At 42.0% G+C, this 18,304-nt stretch overlaps 1 protein-coding gene across 32 annotated transcripts in view; it reads left to right on the forward strand.

The window, feature by feature from the left end:
- ERC1 (ELKS/RAB6-interacting/CAST family member 1) overlaps positions 1-18,304 on the forward strand; it is a 266,710-nt gene that overhangs the window by 68,422 nt on the left and 179,984 nt on the right. For 14 of the 32 annotated variants that reach the window (XM_081594055.1, XM_081594066.1, XM_081594053.1 and 11 more), the window contains 3 exons: positions 1,157-1,231; positions 6,201-6,356; positions 11,603-11,770. In XM_081594055.1, the coding sequence (XP_081450181.1) occupies positions 1,157-1,231; positions 6,201-6,356; positions 11,603-11,770 (399 nt within the window). Of the gene's footprint in view, positions 1-1,156; positions 1,232-6,200; positions 6,357-7,641; positions 7,735-11,602; positions 11,771-18,304 lie in introns of all 32 variants that reach the window. The other 18 variants (XR_014083087.1, XM_081594049.1, XM_081594046.1 and 15 more) reach the window with 2 other exon arrangements.

The following is an 18,304-nucleotide window of genomic DNA, read 5'->3' on the forward strand; positions in this document are numbered from 1 at the left end:
AATCTAGGTTTGAACTAGACTGGAAATGGAGTGAAATGGTAAATTTGAGGAGTATTTTGAAGATGGAACAGCTTGGATCTGCTCCAGAAGGTGGTAGGAGATGAGGATCTGGGAGGACTTGAAGGAGACCCTCTGGTGTTTGGCTTGAGCCACCAGGAGGCTAGTGCCCTTTAAGGAGATGGGAAAGATTCACCAGTCTTCAGAAGAGGGACCAAGTTAAAGAGGAGGAAATCAGAAATTTTGTTTTGGATGAAGTAAGTTTGAGTGACCCGGGAGACATCTGTATAGCGATGTCAGACGGGCAGAGCAGAGGGCAGGCCTGGGCATTCACCAGCACTGTTGAGATGGAAGGCACCCGTGTGCCTTGCCTGTGGTCACTTGGGCTATCCCAGGGGACCTGGGAAGTACCAACTGACTCAGAGACAGTCTCAGAGTCTGACAGGAAAGGTCCGTAACCTCAGGGGGAATCTCTTGAAGATCCTAACTGTGATGCTCTTCCACCGCCTTCCTTCCTTTCTGATCCTGAACTCACAGAAATTCGGATTAAAAAAATAGCTCTGTGTTTTGACACTGGCTAACCATAGGCTACTTCGGACACTCATTCAGCAGCCTTACCCTCTTTTTCTTTCTGACCGTGGCCCCTATGAAACCGGAGGTGTCCATCGTGGGCGGCCAGGGGCCTGTGGTTCTCAGGCAGATGTTATTGCAGAGGCTGCTGTCAACACAGATGCTCTCAGTAGCTTGTGCCGTGCGCACTGGCCTGCTGCGACTTCTCCTTTTGAAAAGGGAATATTTCTAATCCCCTCGTTGGATTGCTTGGCGTCCTGAAAATACGCTGCCAAGTCGTGTGGAAGAGTGACACACCACCCTGGGGACGTGCCAGAGCATCACCTGTTGTGATGGCTGAGGTCTCTGAGATGCATTGTATGTAACCAGGTGCTCGGAGATGTGGGCCCTCCTGTTCCCCTTAGCTGAGGGCAGTCTGTGGGCTTCCTGGTCCACAGGGAAAAGGCAGGGAGACAGGAAGTGATCAGTGTCTCACAAGGTTGGGGAAGTCATCTCTGCATGCAACTACTACTCCCTCGCCACCCCTACCTTCTTTTGGGAAAATGGGAGTGAAGAGGACACTTACTCTTTTCTTGCTTTTTGTGTGTAGGAGATGCATCGGAGATTTGAGAATGCCCCTGATTCTGCCAAAACGAAAGCTCTGCAAACTGTTATTGAGATGAAGGTAAGTGGGAACCTAATAAGGAACCTTACTGCATCAGTTTGCACTTTCCAGTGGTCACACTTTGATGTGTGAGTTTTAGAAAGTAGTACTTAGTTCACTCACATTGTAGACAGAGAAGAAATAGTGAGACTTCATGAACATGACACACGAAAAGAGCTTCAGTTTCGTTTCCTCTTGCCCAGCATTTCTTGGAATCAGCTCTTCTCAAACCTTTTGATCTCAGTGTCCCGTATTCTCTTAAAATGACTCATTTTGCTTGTTTTTAAGAAATTGTCTGCCAGGGACTTCCCTGGCGGTCCAGTGGTTAAGACTCTGTGCTTCCACTTCAGGGCGCCTGGTTTGGATCCCTGGTTGGGGAACCAAGATTCTGCACGCTGCGAGGCGCAGCCAAAAAGAAAAAAAGAAAGGAAAATGTCTATTCTTCTCTCAAGTAAGCCTGTGCTGCTAGTTGCTCAGTCGTGTCTGACCCTGAATCCTCGTGGACTGTAGCCCACCAGGCTCTTCTGTCCATGGGATTGTGCAGGCAAGAATACTAGAGTGGGTTGCCATACCCTCCTCTAGGGGGTTTTCCCAACCCAAGGATCGAACCCAGGTCTCCCACATTGCAGGCAGATTCTTTACCATCTGAGCCATCAGGGAAGCCTAGGGTTTCGTGAAAAAAGTACTTGATTCAGTTGCAGCCCATGGAGTGTCCTGGGAGCCGTGTCGTACTCAGCACATAGCAGATGGACCTGGCCCCTTCCCATTTCCTCACACAGAATGGTGAAAAGATACGTACTTAAGGGTTAAGCATATGAAAAGTAACAATCAGGGACATTGTTAAGTGAGCCAGTGTTCTGAAAATGCTCTTTCTTCCTTGTCTCTCTTTTCCTGAGTGCACTGATCCTGAGAACACGCTGCCTGCTAGTGCGGTTTCGTACTGTTGCCATTGTCCTAAGGCACCCAGTCTGTTGCCTGTCCTCTACCTTCATTACACATATTAGCACAGTGGAAAAGGCCCACAAGTCAGAGAATTAGTATGAAAAGAGTTTTGGCTTTTCAAAAGGGCTGGGAGGCACCCCCGGGGTTCCACAGACCTCTGCTTTAAGTTTCTGAGTAGTTAGAAATCTTTAGGCTGAACGTTATGGTGCTTGGTGATGAAGAGCTTGCCTTCTGTGTGAAATTCCCTGGATTAAAAACCTCACTTTATGTAATCAGCCGTATGATGTAGAACAGGTAACCTAACCTCTCTATGCCTCAGTTTCTTTACTGATAAATGGTGATGATACTAATACCTATCCCATGGGTTGTTTTGTAGTTTAAATTAAAACAACTAAAACACTTTGAACAGGGCCTGGTACATAGTACACATTCAGTTAGTGTTAGCTACTGCTGCTATTATAGTTTTTATTAACAGCATGTTCTTTCTTACAAGAGCTGAAGACTCTTTTAGACAAGGACCCTCCCTCCTCTCCTTTCTCCCTCATCTCTGTTTCTCTTTTTGCCTTCTCCATGTCCCCAAAATAGTTTGATGCAGTGTTTTGCATCGTGCACCTTCATTTAATGTTTGTTGATGTGACAGTAATGTTTAGTTTTTGGTATATAAATAGTTCTGTGTAAATAGATGCTTCTCAAGTACAGTTACGATAACGGTTTTCTTAGATGATTTCCTCTTAAAACTGTTTATATTGTATACATCTGTATTCTCACTGGGGAAAGGGTTTTCCAGACAAATTCCAAATTAGTGGATTCTGAGTTCTTTGTAGTCAGACGATTAATAGTCTTGAACATAATCTGGTTAAGAGCCTTTAGGAAGGTTGGACTGCATTCTCATGTTCCCCACATGGTTATTTGTGCATATTATTTACCGAGCCTGTTGGAACCTAAAAGTGAAGCACAGGAGAGTGCCCATGTTCATGGAATCATCTTGTTTGCGTGTGAGAGCACGGAAGTGCAGTGGATCTATTTTAAGTTGTGTTAACCTCCAGCCATTTTGCTTAGAAGCAAGAGATGGAGATTCCAGTGGCCGAATGGGATCAGGTGGATGTTATGTTGAAATAACAACTGAGGAAGCTGAGATGCAGCTGAGACAACTTTTGAAAAAAGGTTGAGGATTTGGGAAATTTAACAAGGAGCAGAGGATTTCAGTGGGCTCAGTTGATTATTGATGGGAGACCCAGGACTGGGGAAGAATGGAGTAGTAAGATGGTAGAGAATTTATCTGGTTATCATCTATGCTAGGAGTACAAAACCTCCTTTGAAAGGACACTGTCCTCAAATAAACCCAGCCTGAGGACCAGTTGCACTGGTGCTAGAACTAGTCCAGCATATCAGGCATGGCAGGATCTCTTTCTGGGCAGTCAGAGCTGGAATCTTGGTCCCTTCTGCATGATCTTATGGTGCGTAAAATGGCAGAGAGGGTGCTGATGCAGTCCAGAGCTGCCCCTCAATGTGTGCTGGGATTCAGGAGAAGACGGGAAATGTGTCCTGGCCAGAGCCTTATGGGGCTTCATAGAGGAAGGGGCTGCTGATGTGTGGGGCCGGAGTTCTCAGCTGGAGGCTGTTTCACTTGTGTGGCACCCAGTGGTACTAGAGATACGCCCCCTCTCTCCGCTTCCCCTTTCTTTGCCCCCCAGGCTGTTGTCAGAGGAGAGCCATGTATCCCTTTCTTCATTGGCAGGTTAGTTACATGCCTGTGTCTATTATTTGAGTCATTCTTGAGGGACAACATCTTGATCTATCCAGGAAGATTTATAGTCATCTTAATTTTCAGATAGTGCATTTGAAGTCATTTATTTGTTCTCTGTGAGCTGGGATAATTTTAAACAAGTAAACCAAAATCCTAGTTCAAGGGGGCTTCCCTGGTGGCTCAGTGGTAAAGAATCTGCCTGCCAGTGCTGGCCACAGCTAGAGAAAAGCCCGAGCAGCAATGGAGACCCAGCACAGCCAAAAATAAATAGAATACCAAAAAATAATGGCAAGGTTACTTCTGTCAGTCAAATATTAAACAAAAAAAATCCTAGTTCAGGTTTAGAATGTCTCTGATTGTATTAATACGATATGTTTAATTTTGAACCAAATGTAAGTTTCATTTGAATAGTTGTGTAAAAGAAAATGTTTGTTGTAATTCAGTGCAAGTCAGAGGAATTCAGCTCTTACCTCTCCCCTGAACCTAAAAATACCTAGTTATAACTGTCTAATGGTAAGCCTTTTAACACTTATCTGCATGCTTTCAGATAGCAAGGAAAGTCAGTCACGACAGCCTGGAGGTAAAGTGAAAAAACAAGTCAGTCTCAAAATTTCTTCCTAAAGGAATGGTTTCTCTGAATTTCCAGATAAAATAAAGTTCTACTTAATTTATGCTCTTTAAGGTCTTTATTTCATAGATGAATAAGCATATGCAACTATCGATGTAAAATATCTGTTCTTTGTTGGAGTTTTTCTGTAACTTATGACATCTGAAATAACCTGGGGATAGGCTAGGGGCTGTGACAGACAAAACCAAGAAAATGGCATAGAAGGTATTATACTGGGAGGTGGATATTTGTGGTGAGGCTGATTTACAAGAACAGTGATGTTTCTTTTTAAAAAGGACTATGAAATATTTCAAACGCATGGTGAAGTACAGAGAATAAGTAAGATTTCTAACACAGTAGCACTCCCCCTTGTCTATGAGGGGTATGGTCCAAGACCCTCAGTGCATGCCTGAAGCCACAGATAGTATAATACCCCACCCTGTGTATTCTGTATTTTTCCCTGTACATTCCTTGGATACATTTTATAAATTAGACACAGCGTAAGGGATCAACAATAATTAATAATAAAATAGAATAGTTATGACAGTATACTTTATGAAAAGGTGAGTGGTCTCATCCTCCCTCTTAGTATCTTACTGTACAACTCTGATGCTATCTCCGTCTAAACTGAATGCTTATCATGCATGGTAGCCTTAACTTTTGCAGTTGTAGGTGCAACAGCAAAGCTAGCACAAATTTCTTTTTCCTTCATCACAGTTTCACTGATGGAAGATTGATTTGTACTGTAGATTTTACCCTCAGCATATGATTTTTTTTCCTTAGTGAGAACTTCCACTTCTCCAGTTAAAAGAAGTATCTTATGGCTTCTCTTTGACTAGTCTGAGTTGCCAGCATCACTATCTTGGGCTGTGGGTCACTCGAACAACAAGCACTGTGATGCCAGGACAGTCCGTCTGATGACCAAGACTCCTACTCAGTGACCAGTGGGCGGGGATACAGTGGATGAAGGGATGATTCATGTCCTGGGGCGACAGAGCAGGATGGTGTGAGACTTTATCATGTTGATCAGAACAGCAGTGTGCAGTTTAAAACTAATGAATCGTTTCTTTCTGAAATTTTCCATTTGATATTTTCAGACCACAGTTGATCCGGGTAACTGAAACCATGGAAAGCCAAACCACAGAAAGTAAAACTGTGGATAAGGCAGGAGCATTGTTGGGTAAACTGCAACTGTTGATGTAATTAACGATTCATCCCTTTGCTTTTCTGCAGTGGGATGTTATCAGGTCTTTGTGATTGTAGATAGTTGGACGCATTACTGTAAGTCTTCAAAACCTTCTTACTCTTCTCCCTACTCCATTGGGGACAGAAATAAACCTTTTAGGGTTGCCAAGTAAAATGATAAAGTATTACAACCTGGACAGGTTTTCCTGTTAATATTACAGATATTTTCACTAGAAGTTTGTTGACCATAAACTGCTCAGAAACCTCAACTAGTTGTCCATTGGTTCTGCCTCTTTCATTAATACTGTTAGCTTTAATCAGAAGGGCACAGAGGAAGGAATTAGAGGAAAAACATACTATGTCTAGGAAGGATATATTTCAGAAGCAGGGCACCTCTTGTAGTTTTTCTACATATGTGTTGATTAAATTTCACACTGTAAATACTGGCTTGTTCAGCCTCACTGATTTTTCGCGAAGTCTTTAATGTCTCAATCTTGCGTTGCCCTCAGGATTCAAAAATCTCCTCTATGGAGCGTGGGCTCCGAGACTTGGAAGAGGAGATCCAGATGCTGAAATCCAATGGGGCTTTGAGTACTGAAGAGCGAGAGGAGGAGATGAAGCAAATGGAGGTCTACCGGAGTCATTCTAAATTTATGAAGAACAAGGTAATGGTGTGAGATACCTGATTTTTAAAGGGGGAGGGGATTGAAAAACTGATGTGTATTCCTGCCTCTTCAGTGATGATGGACCTCACACTACTTTATCAGGCTTCAGGGAAGAATGCTTGAAACATAATTCTTTCAGATAAAACTTTCCCAATATTAACTTCAGAATTACTGATGTATGGGTATTTCAAATTTCACTTAAAATTACTTGTGTGAGGCTAGGTGTGTATTATCATGGTGTAGCGCTTCATGTCTGTCAGTACTTCTGAGGCAAGCAGAATTACATCCAGATGAGTTTTTCTCCCTGTATGAAACGTCACATTCTCTTGTGAAACAGTTTAAAAGTCAGAACACCAAAAGGCTGAACCCACCCCTCTTTTCTTCCCCCTGAAATGGCTTAAATAAGATCGCATCTTCCCTTCAAACACAGTTCCTTAGAGCAAAGTCCTTTGCGCTCCCCCTTGGGGAAGAGCCCTGTATATCAGGTTTATTGTTTCCCACGTGGACTTGGCTGTATGTACAGTAAGGAAGGCTGAGACACGTCAGTCTGCATTATAACCTCCATCACAGTATTCCTTCCTTTGATCCAAAGGCAGTTAGTTTGATTTTCTCAACTATTTTAGGCAAGTTGGAGGATTTAGTTTATTACCATTATCAGTTTATCAGGTTTGTGGTGTTTTAATTAAAGATCATAATTTCAGTTATAAAATATTAGCTAGAAAATAAGTACCCCCCAACACCCCCTCCAATATCCCAATTGTGTCAGTTTCCCAATTTCTCAGAAGTGGAAACTGTTACAACACCCCACCCCCCACCCCCAATATCCCAATTGTGTCAGTTCATCAGTTTCTCAGAAGTGGAAACTGTTCCTCTAATGGTACAGTTTCTGGCTTCTTGTCATGATCCCCATACCTGCATATAAGTCAGTAGAATATTCCTCTGTCATCTTAAGAATCTTATGTGTGACCACATAATTTTATGTAACTTTCAGAACTGAAAAATCCACACATCCAACTTTCCGTTAGCTTGATTTGTCCCTCTCACTTGAGAACAAGATAAAATATGGTCTCTGCTTCCCATTTGCCGGTTAGTACATTCCAGTCCCTGAAAAATGCCCTGTGAAACGAGCAAACCCCTCCAGGGATCCTTCGAAGAGGGAATTAGGGGAACCAGTCTGATTGTGTTCTATGAGTTATTGTTTCCAGTTCCTGCTCTGGCTCAAAAGCAGGTAAGAAGAAGACCCAAGTTGACACCTGAGTGAAAAGGAATAACAATGTCGTGACAGGTAGAGCAACTGAAGGAGGAGCTAAATTCCAAAGAGGCCCAAGGGGAGGAGCTGAAAAAGAGAGCGGCTGGTCTGCAGGCCGAGGTCTTTGCCGTAAGATTTACCCTTTGCGTGCCGCGGTCCCGCGGCGGGACCTGCGGCTAGCTCTGGGTGCTCCCCTCTCCCTCTGTGGTCGGCAGCTCTGCCCGGCGCTGCACTAACCAGCCCGCTCTGCTCTTTAACCGACTCCTCTTCCCCCTCTGTGTGCAGTGAGCCGTGCGCGCTCTGGAGGGCCTGTCCTTGGTTCTCCATCGTTGCTCTGTCACTGCGTGGATGGCGCTTCAAAGCTTGTTTTTGTTTTTTTTTTCCCTCGGCTCCTTTCCTGTCACCAGACCCTTGATGTATGTGGACGGTCTCTTTCTCTTCTTAGGTACAAAGAATGTGCAGATGTTCTAGGCCCGCGACCCAGGGTTTGTTTGAATCTCACTTCTTGAGTGAAGTGCTTTACCCTCCTAGGTAGACATCACCTCTTAAGTCCCCGATAGGTGATTTTCACAACACATTTTACTTTTCTGTGGAACAGATGTCTAGGAAGTGGTTAGCTTAATTTATAATTATCTAGTAAATTAGTCTCTAAATCTAGTTCCATCTCCTTTCTAGAGAAGTTGGAATTACACTTCAAACTGTGATAAAATGATTATTAAAAAAATAGCTAACGCTTGAGTACTTTCTATAAGCATTTTGTAACCTACTAAGTTAGGTATAGGTAGATACATTATCAACCCAGTCTGTAGATGAAGAAACTGAGGGCACACAGGGGTGCTCAGGAGACTCAGCTAGTAAGAGGCAGTTTGATTTTTGCACAAGCCCTCTGGTGCCAGGACCTGTGCCAGTAGGGGCCTGCATGCCCTGAGCTAGTCGGGCACATGTTTGTCTCACAAGTGTCAGGGGGAAACATGCATCTGAAAATAATGGTGGGATAAGACTGGAATGCAGCATTTAAAACAACAAAAACACTTGTGCTAATTTGGTGTGTTCGCTATTTATTGACCCCTTTACAGTGTAGATAGAAAAGTGAGACATTTTGTCTAAAAGGGTCCAATTTGGTTTGTGGTTAACCATTTGGAGAAGGAAATGGCAACCCACTCCAGTACTCCTGCCTGGAAAATCCCATGGACGGAGGAGCCTGGTAGGCTGCAGTCCATGGGGTCACTAGGGGCTGGACACGACTGAGTGACTTCACTTTCACGTATTGGAGAAGGAAACGGCAACCCACTCCAGTGTTCTTGCCTGGAGAATCCCAGGGACAGCAGAGCCTGGTGGGCTACTGTCTATGGGGTCGCACAGAGTCGGACACGACTGAAGCGACTTAGCAGCAACCATGGATTGTCCAGAGGAAAAGTTGATCTATAACTTTTTTTTCCCTCAGCTATTATTATTAATATCTTTTTGTGTCAAACAAGAGGCTAAACATTCCATACATCTTTTTCTTGTTTGTTTAATCTGTACACAATACAGTGGCACAGGTTTGCTTTCTCCCCATTTTACTGATTAGGAAACCAAGGCTTAGAGAGGAAATTATCCTAGAGGACACATTTATCCTTACTTGGGATTGACTGAAAAGCCTTGTACTCTTAACTTTTCTTTTTCTTAACTTCTTATTTTATATTGGTGTATAGATCGACTGTTGAGATCATTTCAGGTGAACAGCAAGGGATTCAGTCATAGGTGCACATTATCCATTCTCCCCCAGATCCTCCTCCCATCCAGGCTGCCACATAACGTTGTATGCTCTTAACTTCTGGGGAAATTTTGTGCTTCCAAACTCTTCTGTTTAGCATATTTTCTTCTCTTTCTCAGTCTTTATGGTCAGTAAGCATTATTTGAGGATTATTTAATAATGCAGATGAGGAGGAAATGGAAATTTTATGTTTATTTTTGATCACTTGGTCAGAGGTAGCTGGAAATTTGAGTAATCTATAAGCCATAGCTTCTTTTTGTTATTGTTATCCATTTTTTTCTTTTTTGTATTGGAAGTAAACCATGGGTTGTTTAGCTGATGAGGTGGGAACATTCCTCCTGTATATTCATTCATACAACAAGTGCGTTTTTCATGCCTTTTGTTTGTTAGGGATGGGTTAACACAGTGTGTGTTTTTTGTCGGTAAAGGGATGTCGTGAAAGACGCTACACTATCAGTACGTGGTGACTCCTGGGAACCTTTCTGTATTCCAGGGTGGAGACAGCTGCTGTTGGCAATTACCTTCCTCTGATGTCAGTAGTGTCAGCCAGTACTTTGCATTCAGTGAGCTCACAGGAGTACTTGTTGAATGAATGAATAATTAGATTTATAAATAGAGATTTCATGCATAAGAGGAAAATGCTTGACTTCCTGCTGAAACAGAAGAGTAAATTAGACGTTTTTTTTTAGTGCCCCTTAAAAAGTCTTAATTTTAATTACAGTAAAATTCATTTCATACTTTCTCATGGGCAGTTGTTCTCAAACGCTTTGGCCCTAGTGCCTAAGATTATTGCAGCCAAAATAGTTTCGATACACTCAACTTTAAAAAAAATATTGTTTGTTTCCTCAGTGATACTGTGATTACTGACTTCTTACCAAGTTTATACTTCTAGTAATTAGTCTGTATTTTAGTGCATGAATGCCTTGCCAGGCAGTAGACATAATGTAAAAGCAGATGTCATTACTGTTAAGTTGGCTTACATTTAGAATAAAAGACTAAAAATTCTTAGAAACACAGTAGAATGTAAAGGAGATGTTTGAATTGAAATGTTTTCTAAGTCAAGATGGGACTTCTCTGGTGGTTCAGTGGTTAGACTCTGACTTCCAATGGACGGAGCACAAGTTCAGTTTCTGGTCAGGGAGTTGAGCTCCCACGTGCCATGCAGCACAGCCGAAAAAAAAAAAAAGGCAAAATTGTTCACTGTTCTGTCAATTAATCAAATCTTTGGGCTTTCCTGGTGGCTCGGTATTAAAGAACCTGCCTGCCAGTGCTATAGACACAGGTTTGATCCCTGGGTCAGGGAGATCCCCTGGAGGAGGAAATGTCAACCCACACTCCAGTATTCTTGCTTGGAGAATCTCATGGACAGAGGAGCCTGGCAGGCTATAGTCCATGGGGTCACAAGGAGTTGGACAGAACTTAGCAACTAAGCAACAAACATGTCAAGATGAGAAAAATTTGTGGGAGGGGGTGAGTGGCACCTGTTGATTTATGGATTACTCTGTCAGAGTAATTCAACTTCAAATTACACATACAGACTCTTACAGAATGAGATTTTATGTATTCTTTATTTAGGTTATATACTTTTATCCATTTAGTTGATATGACATGTTGTAGGTGATACAATTTTGTAGGTGGAGTCTTTTTTTTAGGTCAGTATCCCTAACTCCTCAAAATGATACGATTTTTTTTTTTAAAAGCACGTTTATAATGCCTTGTAACACTAAAAGTGGCTTTTTGAGACAGAGACTTCATTTAAACTTTCGTTTCAGAATGGAAAGAAAAAAGAACTGCAATAGCAGCTTTTGAGTTTAAATAGCAGTGCTAGGAAGTTTCTTTTTTCTCTCTGTATTACATCTACACTAATCCTGCTTTATTTATGACTTGAAGTTTATTATGACCTAATAAAATGAAAACTGTTTTAGTCATGATCATATGATTACTGTTATCTCATCATCATCTAAGTGAATTGGAATTTTTCGTCATCCATTCCTTTTCTAAAGGATTTCAAAAGTTTAGGAGACAATAAATGAAAGCTAGGAATTTTCCTATTAGTTGAATAAGCTTTGATTTTTTTTTGCGGGGTGGTGGTCATGTAAGATTAGATGATGCAAAAAGATGAATTGTGCCCTGTCCTAAAATTAATGCTACATATCTTGACCTGGATCTGTTCGAGATCTAGATCAGAGGTACTTGGTTTTATTCCTTTTTTCCTTACACTGTTTTATTTTTCTTCTCTAGATTGGTCAGGTGAAGCAGGAGTTGTCCAGAAAGGACACAGAACTACTAGCCCTGCAGACAAAGCTGGAAACCCTCACCAACCAGTTCTCAGACAGCAAACAGCACATCGAAGTGCTAAAGGAGTCCTTGACGGCTAAGGAGCAGAGGGCTGCCATCCTGCAGACCGAGGTAAAGGCGTGCTGGGGTCTGCTGGGACGCCGTTCCTGGGCACCTTGGCACCTGTGTTACTTGTGCACTTTTTGTTGTGTTGAGATATGGGAGCCATGTGATGAGAGATTCTGTAGCCGTGTGATCAGTTACTGTACTAAACTGTAATCATTTTGTTTCTGTCGTTCTTGGATCCAACAAATTAAAAACCAGTGCAGTTTACATATATTTTTGATATTTCTAAGTATACTTTAGGACTTCCCAGGTACTCTGTGGTAAAAGAACTTGCTTGCCAATGCTGGAAACAGGAGACACAGGTTTGATCCTTGGGTTGGGAAGCTTTCCTGGATAAGGGAATGGCAACACACTCTAATATTCTTGCCTGGAGAATTCCAAGGACAGAGAGGAGCCTGGCAGGCTATAGTCCATGAGGTCAGAAAGAATCAGACCTGACTGAGCATGCACACACGCAAGTATACTTTAAATTAACATGAAGAAATGAAAAGATAGTTGTAAAAGCATTTCTTCTCACCCATGGTAAATCTTGCAGTCACGAATGACCATGAGCTTGGGCAGCCTGTGTTGGGTTATTAAGTGTCCTTAATTTTTGGTACTATGGATAGCTTTAAGTATGCAAACTGGAATACAAAAATGTTCAAGATTCATCTCCTTTTGAACTGCAGATTGTTAGATACATGCCTTCACATCCTGTTTGAAAATAGGGTTAGCATTTTTAGAAATCTTAGAAGATGATCTAGGCTATCAGCCTAGATTTAGGTAAGAAGATACTGAATGATTTCATACAGATGAGAATCTGTCATATTTGCAATGATGCTGTTTGGATTTACTGTCTAAAGGAAAATATTTTCTAAAGAGCTCAGTGACATAGAGAATTTAGGTAGGAGTAGGTAAGCAGTTCTGCTTTCAGTTCAGTCCAGTCACTCAGTCATGTCTGACTCTTTGCCACCCCATGGACTTAGGACTCCAGGCCTCCCTGTCCATCACCAACTCCCGGAGCTCGCTCAAACTCATGTCCATCGAGTCAGTGATGCCATCCAACCATCTTATCCTCTGATGGTCCCCTTCTCCTGCTCCCATCAATATTTCCCAGCATCAGGGTCTTTTCCAGTGAGTCAGTTCTTCACATCAGGTGGCCAAAGTTTTGGAGTTTCAGCTTCAGCATCAGTCCTTCCAAGGAATATTCAGGGTTGATTTCCTTTAGGATTGACTGGTTTGATCTTCTTGCAGTTCTGCTTTACAGAAGAAAAAGCAGTAATACGGACTAAGGTTTTCTTTTAAAGAACTGGATAATTGACAAAGGTATAGTTTAATGAGAAAAAGGGAATGGGTAGTAAAAAGAATGCAGAAAAACATCACAGACCCAGAAGTTCAGTATCTTCAAGTGAGGAGGAAGAGAAAAATGACCAAAATATTTCGCATAATATATTATTTTTATACTGTGAGATTTTGTTGAAAATGAGCGATTTAGATGGTGTGTTTATAATTTTCCTTACAGCTTACTTAGGCCTTTTCTATTTTGATCATGTTTCGTTTAATCATGGCATCAGCTTCCTATCTCAGAAGCATGTTTTGGGTATGAATACAGCTCTGACGTCAGCATTACCAAGTTTGAGCACTGGCCAGCAGGTGTAGATTCTGACCTGTTGCTTAAGTTCATTGTAACTTGTTTCACATCTGTAAGGTGAAGAGGAGTGCCAGCCTCATTAGGTTGTTAGCATTAAGCCAGTTTATTCACGCCTGGTGCCTGTCCCATAGTAAAGTCTTCGTATGTCAGCTATTGGCATCATTGTAGTTCTTATAATACTGTCAGCTAATGTATGTAAACTGCTAAAACAGTGAGAAAACATGGTCACTTTTCATTGGCATAAATTTTGTGTGGAAGTTCTGCTGTTTACTGTTTTATCAAGCAAAATTAAGGTTTACTCACGGAATTGCAGGTGCAGAACTACCTGGAAAATGTAACTTGCAAATTTATTAACTTAGAGCTTTATTAGAGTTTTTCACTTCAGTACCTGGTTGCATGCAGTACTATGAAAGAGTCAGAAGAGGGCGCCCTCGCTTTAGAAGTGAGCCTGCTTCCAGGCTTGCTGCTGTGATAGCTTTGGATGGAGGTGGCAGGTGTGCGAACCAGAGTCCCAGGCAGTTGGTTAGTGATGATGCAAACACTTAAAAGCTTGTCACAGTCTAATAGATGACTTCTTCCCCTTGGCAATTCATCCTACTCTTTGTACCCCTCTCAAATAATGTTCTCATTAACTGGGTCTCACACAGATGGGCTTGTGATTGGCTTCTTGTACCGTAGAGAACAAAGACTGTATTTGTGGTCATTCTTGGATGGTTTTTATATTTGTTTTTAGCCATTGTGGGAGTAACCAAGTTTCAGCAATTTACCCCTGCAAGTTATCAGGACAACTGCTCAAATGTAAGTGTCTCATTCTAACATAACAGTAAGAAACCTAGCTTCCTTTTGAATTGGGGTGACTTTATGAATGTTATATACCTGTTTATTAGGATTTACTTTTTTTTGAAAATTACTCTGAAGACACTTGACAAGGATCACTTTTTCCAAAGTTTCTCCTGTTGGATCCCCTAAAAGTCAGTTTGAACCAACTCTTGGAAAGTTCTCATCTATTTCTGTAATTTCTAATATTTCTCTTGCTCTTAATTGATCTCGTCTTCCTCTCTGAAGCTATCCTGGACTTTCATCTGGCTCTCAAATCACTAAATTAAGCCAGGGATTGAGGTCTTTGGGACAGTGTGTATTAATAATACCCATGGAATTGTTCCTGCTTTGTGAACACCTCCGTTGATCTCTTAACCTCCACAGAGCTGGTCTGGATTTAGTAGCATTGTGGTCAAAAGCCTGGGCATTGAAGTCAAACCTTGGCTTGAAACACACGGTCCTGCATTTATTAGTTATGTGGCCTTGGATGAGTTATTTTACCTCTTTCCTCTTCCATTTTTTCATCTGTCCATGAAATTAATAATAATGCCAGGATTCCCTGGTGGCTCAGAGGTAAAGCCTCTGCCTGCAATGCGGGAGACCTAGGTTTGATCCCTGGGTCAGGAAGATCCCCTGGAGAAGGAAATGGCAACCCACTCCAGTACTCTTGCCTGGAAAATTCCATGGGCTACAATCCATGGGGTTGCAAATAGTCAGACACGACTGAGTGACTTCACTTTCACTTCTTAAGGTTAAAATAGACGTTTAATGTGGCTAGAATAGTCATCTGAATTTGGAGGTTAATATTAAATATCACTGAGTTAAAGTATTGCCATTGGTTTTTTTTAGACTATACATTTGCAACCCCCTCGTACCCTTGTACAAATAAACTGTGGAATGACACATCTCTGCCTGTGGTCTTCTTGAAGTTTCTTTGAGCTCTTCGGCTTTTCGCTGGGATGAGGTGTCAAACGAACTCGCTGAGTCTGTTGAAACAGCCTTTTTAAAAGATCTGCTTTTGTACAGTGTTGGTCTCCTGGCCCAGTGCCCTTCGTTCATCCTTCTTTCTAGGTGGAGACAGTGGGAAATGTGGTGACAGGAGGTTATGCTATGATCTTGGCCAGGTCACTTAGTGTGAGTTTTGCTTTTTTTGCAGTCTTAAAATTAGGAGTAGTTTATTCAATTTTTAAAAGCCTTACAAAATACTGTCAAATACAGGGAAAATGCAGAAAATAACATAATAGACACCACTCAGATTTAACCTGCATTAATGTTTGACCACTTTTAAAGGTCTTTTAAAAGCAAAGATTCTTTTTTTTTTTTTAAACTCATTCTAAACGAAATATTCAGTAGAATATCTGATTTAAGCAGAAACTTTTGTTAGAATCTCAGGATTTTAAAACTGGCTGGGACCAGGAATAAATATATGGGAGCTGTTGTTATGGGGGTGGTGGCTAAAGCCTTAGGAATGAAGTGGTTTCTCCAGAGGAGGTTGAAGGCAGTGAGACATAGAGGGAAATGACAGAGGGTCCAGTGAAGAACGGGCTTCCCAGGTGGCACTAGTGGTAAAGAACCCACCTATTAATGCAGGACCTGAGTTAATGTAAGAGACCTGGGTTCAATCCCTGGGTTGGGAAGATCCCCTGGAGAAGGGCATGGCAACCCACTCCAGTACTCTTGCCTCGAGAATCCCATGGGCAGAGGAGCCTGGTGGACTACAGTCCATGGGGCTGCAAAGAGTCGGACATGACTGAAGTGACTCATGCACCAGTGAAGCACATTGAAAAGGCGTGGTCAGAGTTGGAAGCGGAGTGAGTCCTGTAACTCCAAGAGAGGAATTACAGGAAATACACCATTGTTTCCGTGCGAATACTACCGTGCTCTTAGGCAGATCTATTTATTGATATAAAACAGAAGAAGGCTAAGATGAGTTGAGATTATTACTAATTTTTTTTTTTTGGTGAGAAAGGAGTTTAGATTATTAATAGTTTTGTGATCAGAAGTAAAAGACCAGAATAGCAGGGTAGCCATTTTTCTGTTCACGTCCATTGGTAGAGAAAGCCCAGCAGAGGAAAAGCCTCCTACTTTTGTTGAAGTTGGCATAACCCGCTTGCCACAGACCTTGATGCTTGGCAAGTTGGATAGATGCTGTTCCTCCAGCCCAGCGGACATGAATAAACAAGGCATTATTCCCCCTGCCAAGAATGGTGTTAGGGTGATGACTGTGTATCCTGCTAGTCTCTGAGGGGTTTCCCTGAATATGCTTTTTTTGTGTGTGTGTGTGGTTTGTGAAATATGGACCTCACGCAAAATTACACTATGAATTTAGTTCAAACCAAAAGATCAGTGTAGAATTCAGAGCGAGTAATCTAGTAGTAGCAAAGTGGTTTTTGTGGTTATTTTTTATCTTAGATCTCCAGACCAGCACATTTAAATTCTGCATTGCACGAAAAAGCAGACCAGGAAAAAGTGTACATAGGTGATTTGACTTGAAAAGATCATTTAGTGATTAGGGTATATGTGGGCATGGGTAGTTTGTGCCTAATCTTTGGGATATAAAATATTTTGAATATCAAAGCTGGCATTTCCCACTGCAGTGACACCAAAAGTTTGTGTGTCTATAACAAGAGTTTTCACTCTTGTTATAGAGTGAAACCTTTTTCAGTCACCAGTTCCTGTGGGTCTCATACCTGACATTCCCTCAGAATAGCACGCAGGCTATCGTGAGTGGTTAGCACAGGCCCACCTCCAGGTCACTTAGCAGAGTCAGGGATCTAATGCAAAAGGGCAGCAGGGCATCTATGTGCTTTTTGCAAAGAAGCAGCACTCTGAGGTCTCACAGTTACTGTCCTCAGAATTCTGAGGGCGTTTGATAATACTCTATATGTGGTTGGCAAGCACATACATGACCACATGCAAGAAGGTTCAGAAGTGTAAGGGTAGAATGAAGAAAACTGATTAATTTAGAAGTAAAGGTTTGTGCAGTAAACATGACTGCAAAAAACAAAAAAAATGATGTGAGGCTGTATTTGAAATGATTGCTCAGGCTGGGAGAGAAATAAAACCACAATGGAAGTGGATAACAAAAAGGGTGATGGGTCACAGGTTATGCTATGAACAAAGAATAGGCTTAGCAGGCATAGAAGAAAGGAAAGAGCTGTGTTTCAGAAATAAGATTTTTAGAGTTTGAAAGTTCTTAGGTGAATCTTTGCAGAATATAAGAAAGCTTGCCAGGTATCATTTATTAAACTAGAGGAAAGTTAGAGGTCAAGGAGGGTTTATTGAGGGGGCAGTGAAACTTGTGGTGAGGAATTATAAATGGGACCTGAAAAGATGGCTCCCCAGTTTCTGGCTCGGAGAAGACAATGGCACCCCACTCCAGTACTCTTGCCTGGAAAATCCCATGGACGGAGGAGCCTGGTAGGCTGCAGTCCATGGGGTCATGAAGAGGTGGACACAACTGAGCAACTTCACTTTCACTTTTCACTTTCATGCATTGAAGAAGGAAATGGCAACCCACTCCAGTGTGCTTGCCTGGAGAATCCCTAGGACGGCGGAGCCTGGTGGGCTGCCATTTATGGGGTCGCACAGAGTCGGACAGGACTGAAGCAACTTGGCAGCAGCAGCAGCAGTTCTGGCGACACTGGTGGCATTGAAGTGCTTGAGAGAAACAGAGATTAGCAGAGTGAAATCTTTTCGTTTATACGTTTTTCCTCTCTAGCACAGTTTAAGATAATTCATAAGTACATGATGGCTTATCTATAGCAGTTTCAGATGAGACTAGTTTCCTAGGAAATTTTCCTCAGTATCTATTGAGCAGTAAATGCCACTATACACACATAGTATTGACACTCAGATACCATACTATTTTTATATACTGTTAGTGTGTTTTTTTTTCCTCTGTTGTTCAGTTGCTAAATCATGTCCAACTCTTAGTGACCCCATGAACTTCAGCACACCGGGCCTCCCTGTCCTTCACTATCTCCCAGAGTTCATGCAAGTTCATGTTCATTGAATTGGTGGTACCATCCAACCATCTCATCCTCTGCCGCCCTCTTCTCCTTTTGCCTTCAGTCTTGCCCAGCATCAGG

Source organism: Giraffa tippelskirchi, chromosome 4 (assembly GCF_054371585.1).
Source record: "Giraffa tippelskirchi isolate mGirTip1 chromosome 4, T2T-mGirTip1v1.2.pri, whole genome shotgun sequence".
In the NCBI taxonomy this organism is placed as follows: domain Eukaryota; kingdom Metazoa; phylum Chordata; class Mammalia; order Artiodactyla; family Giraffidae; genus Giraffa; species Giraffa tippelskirchi.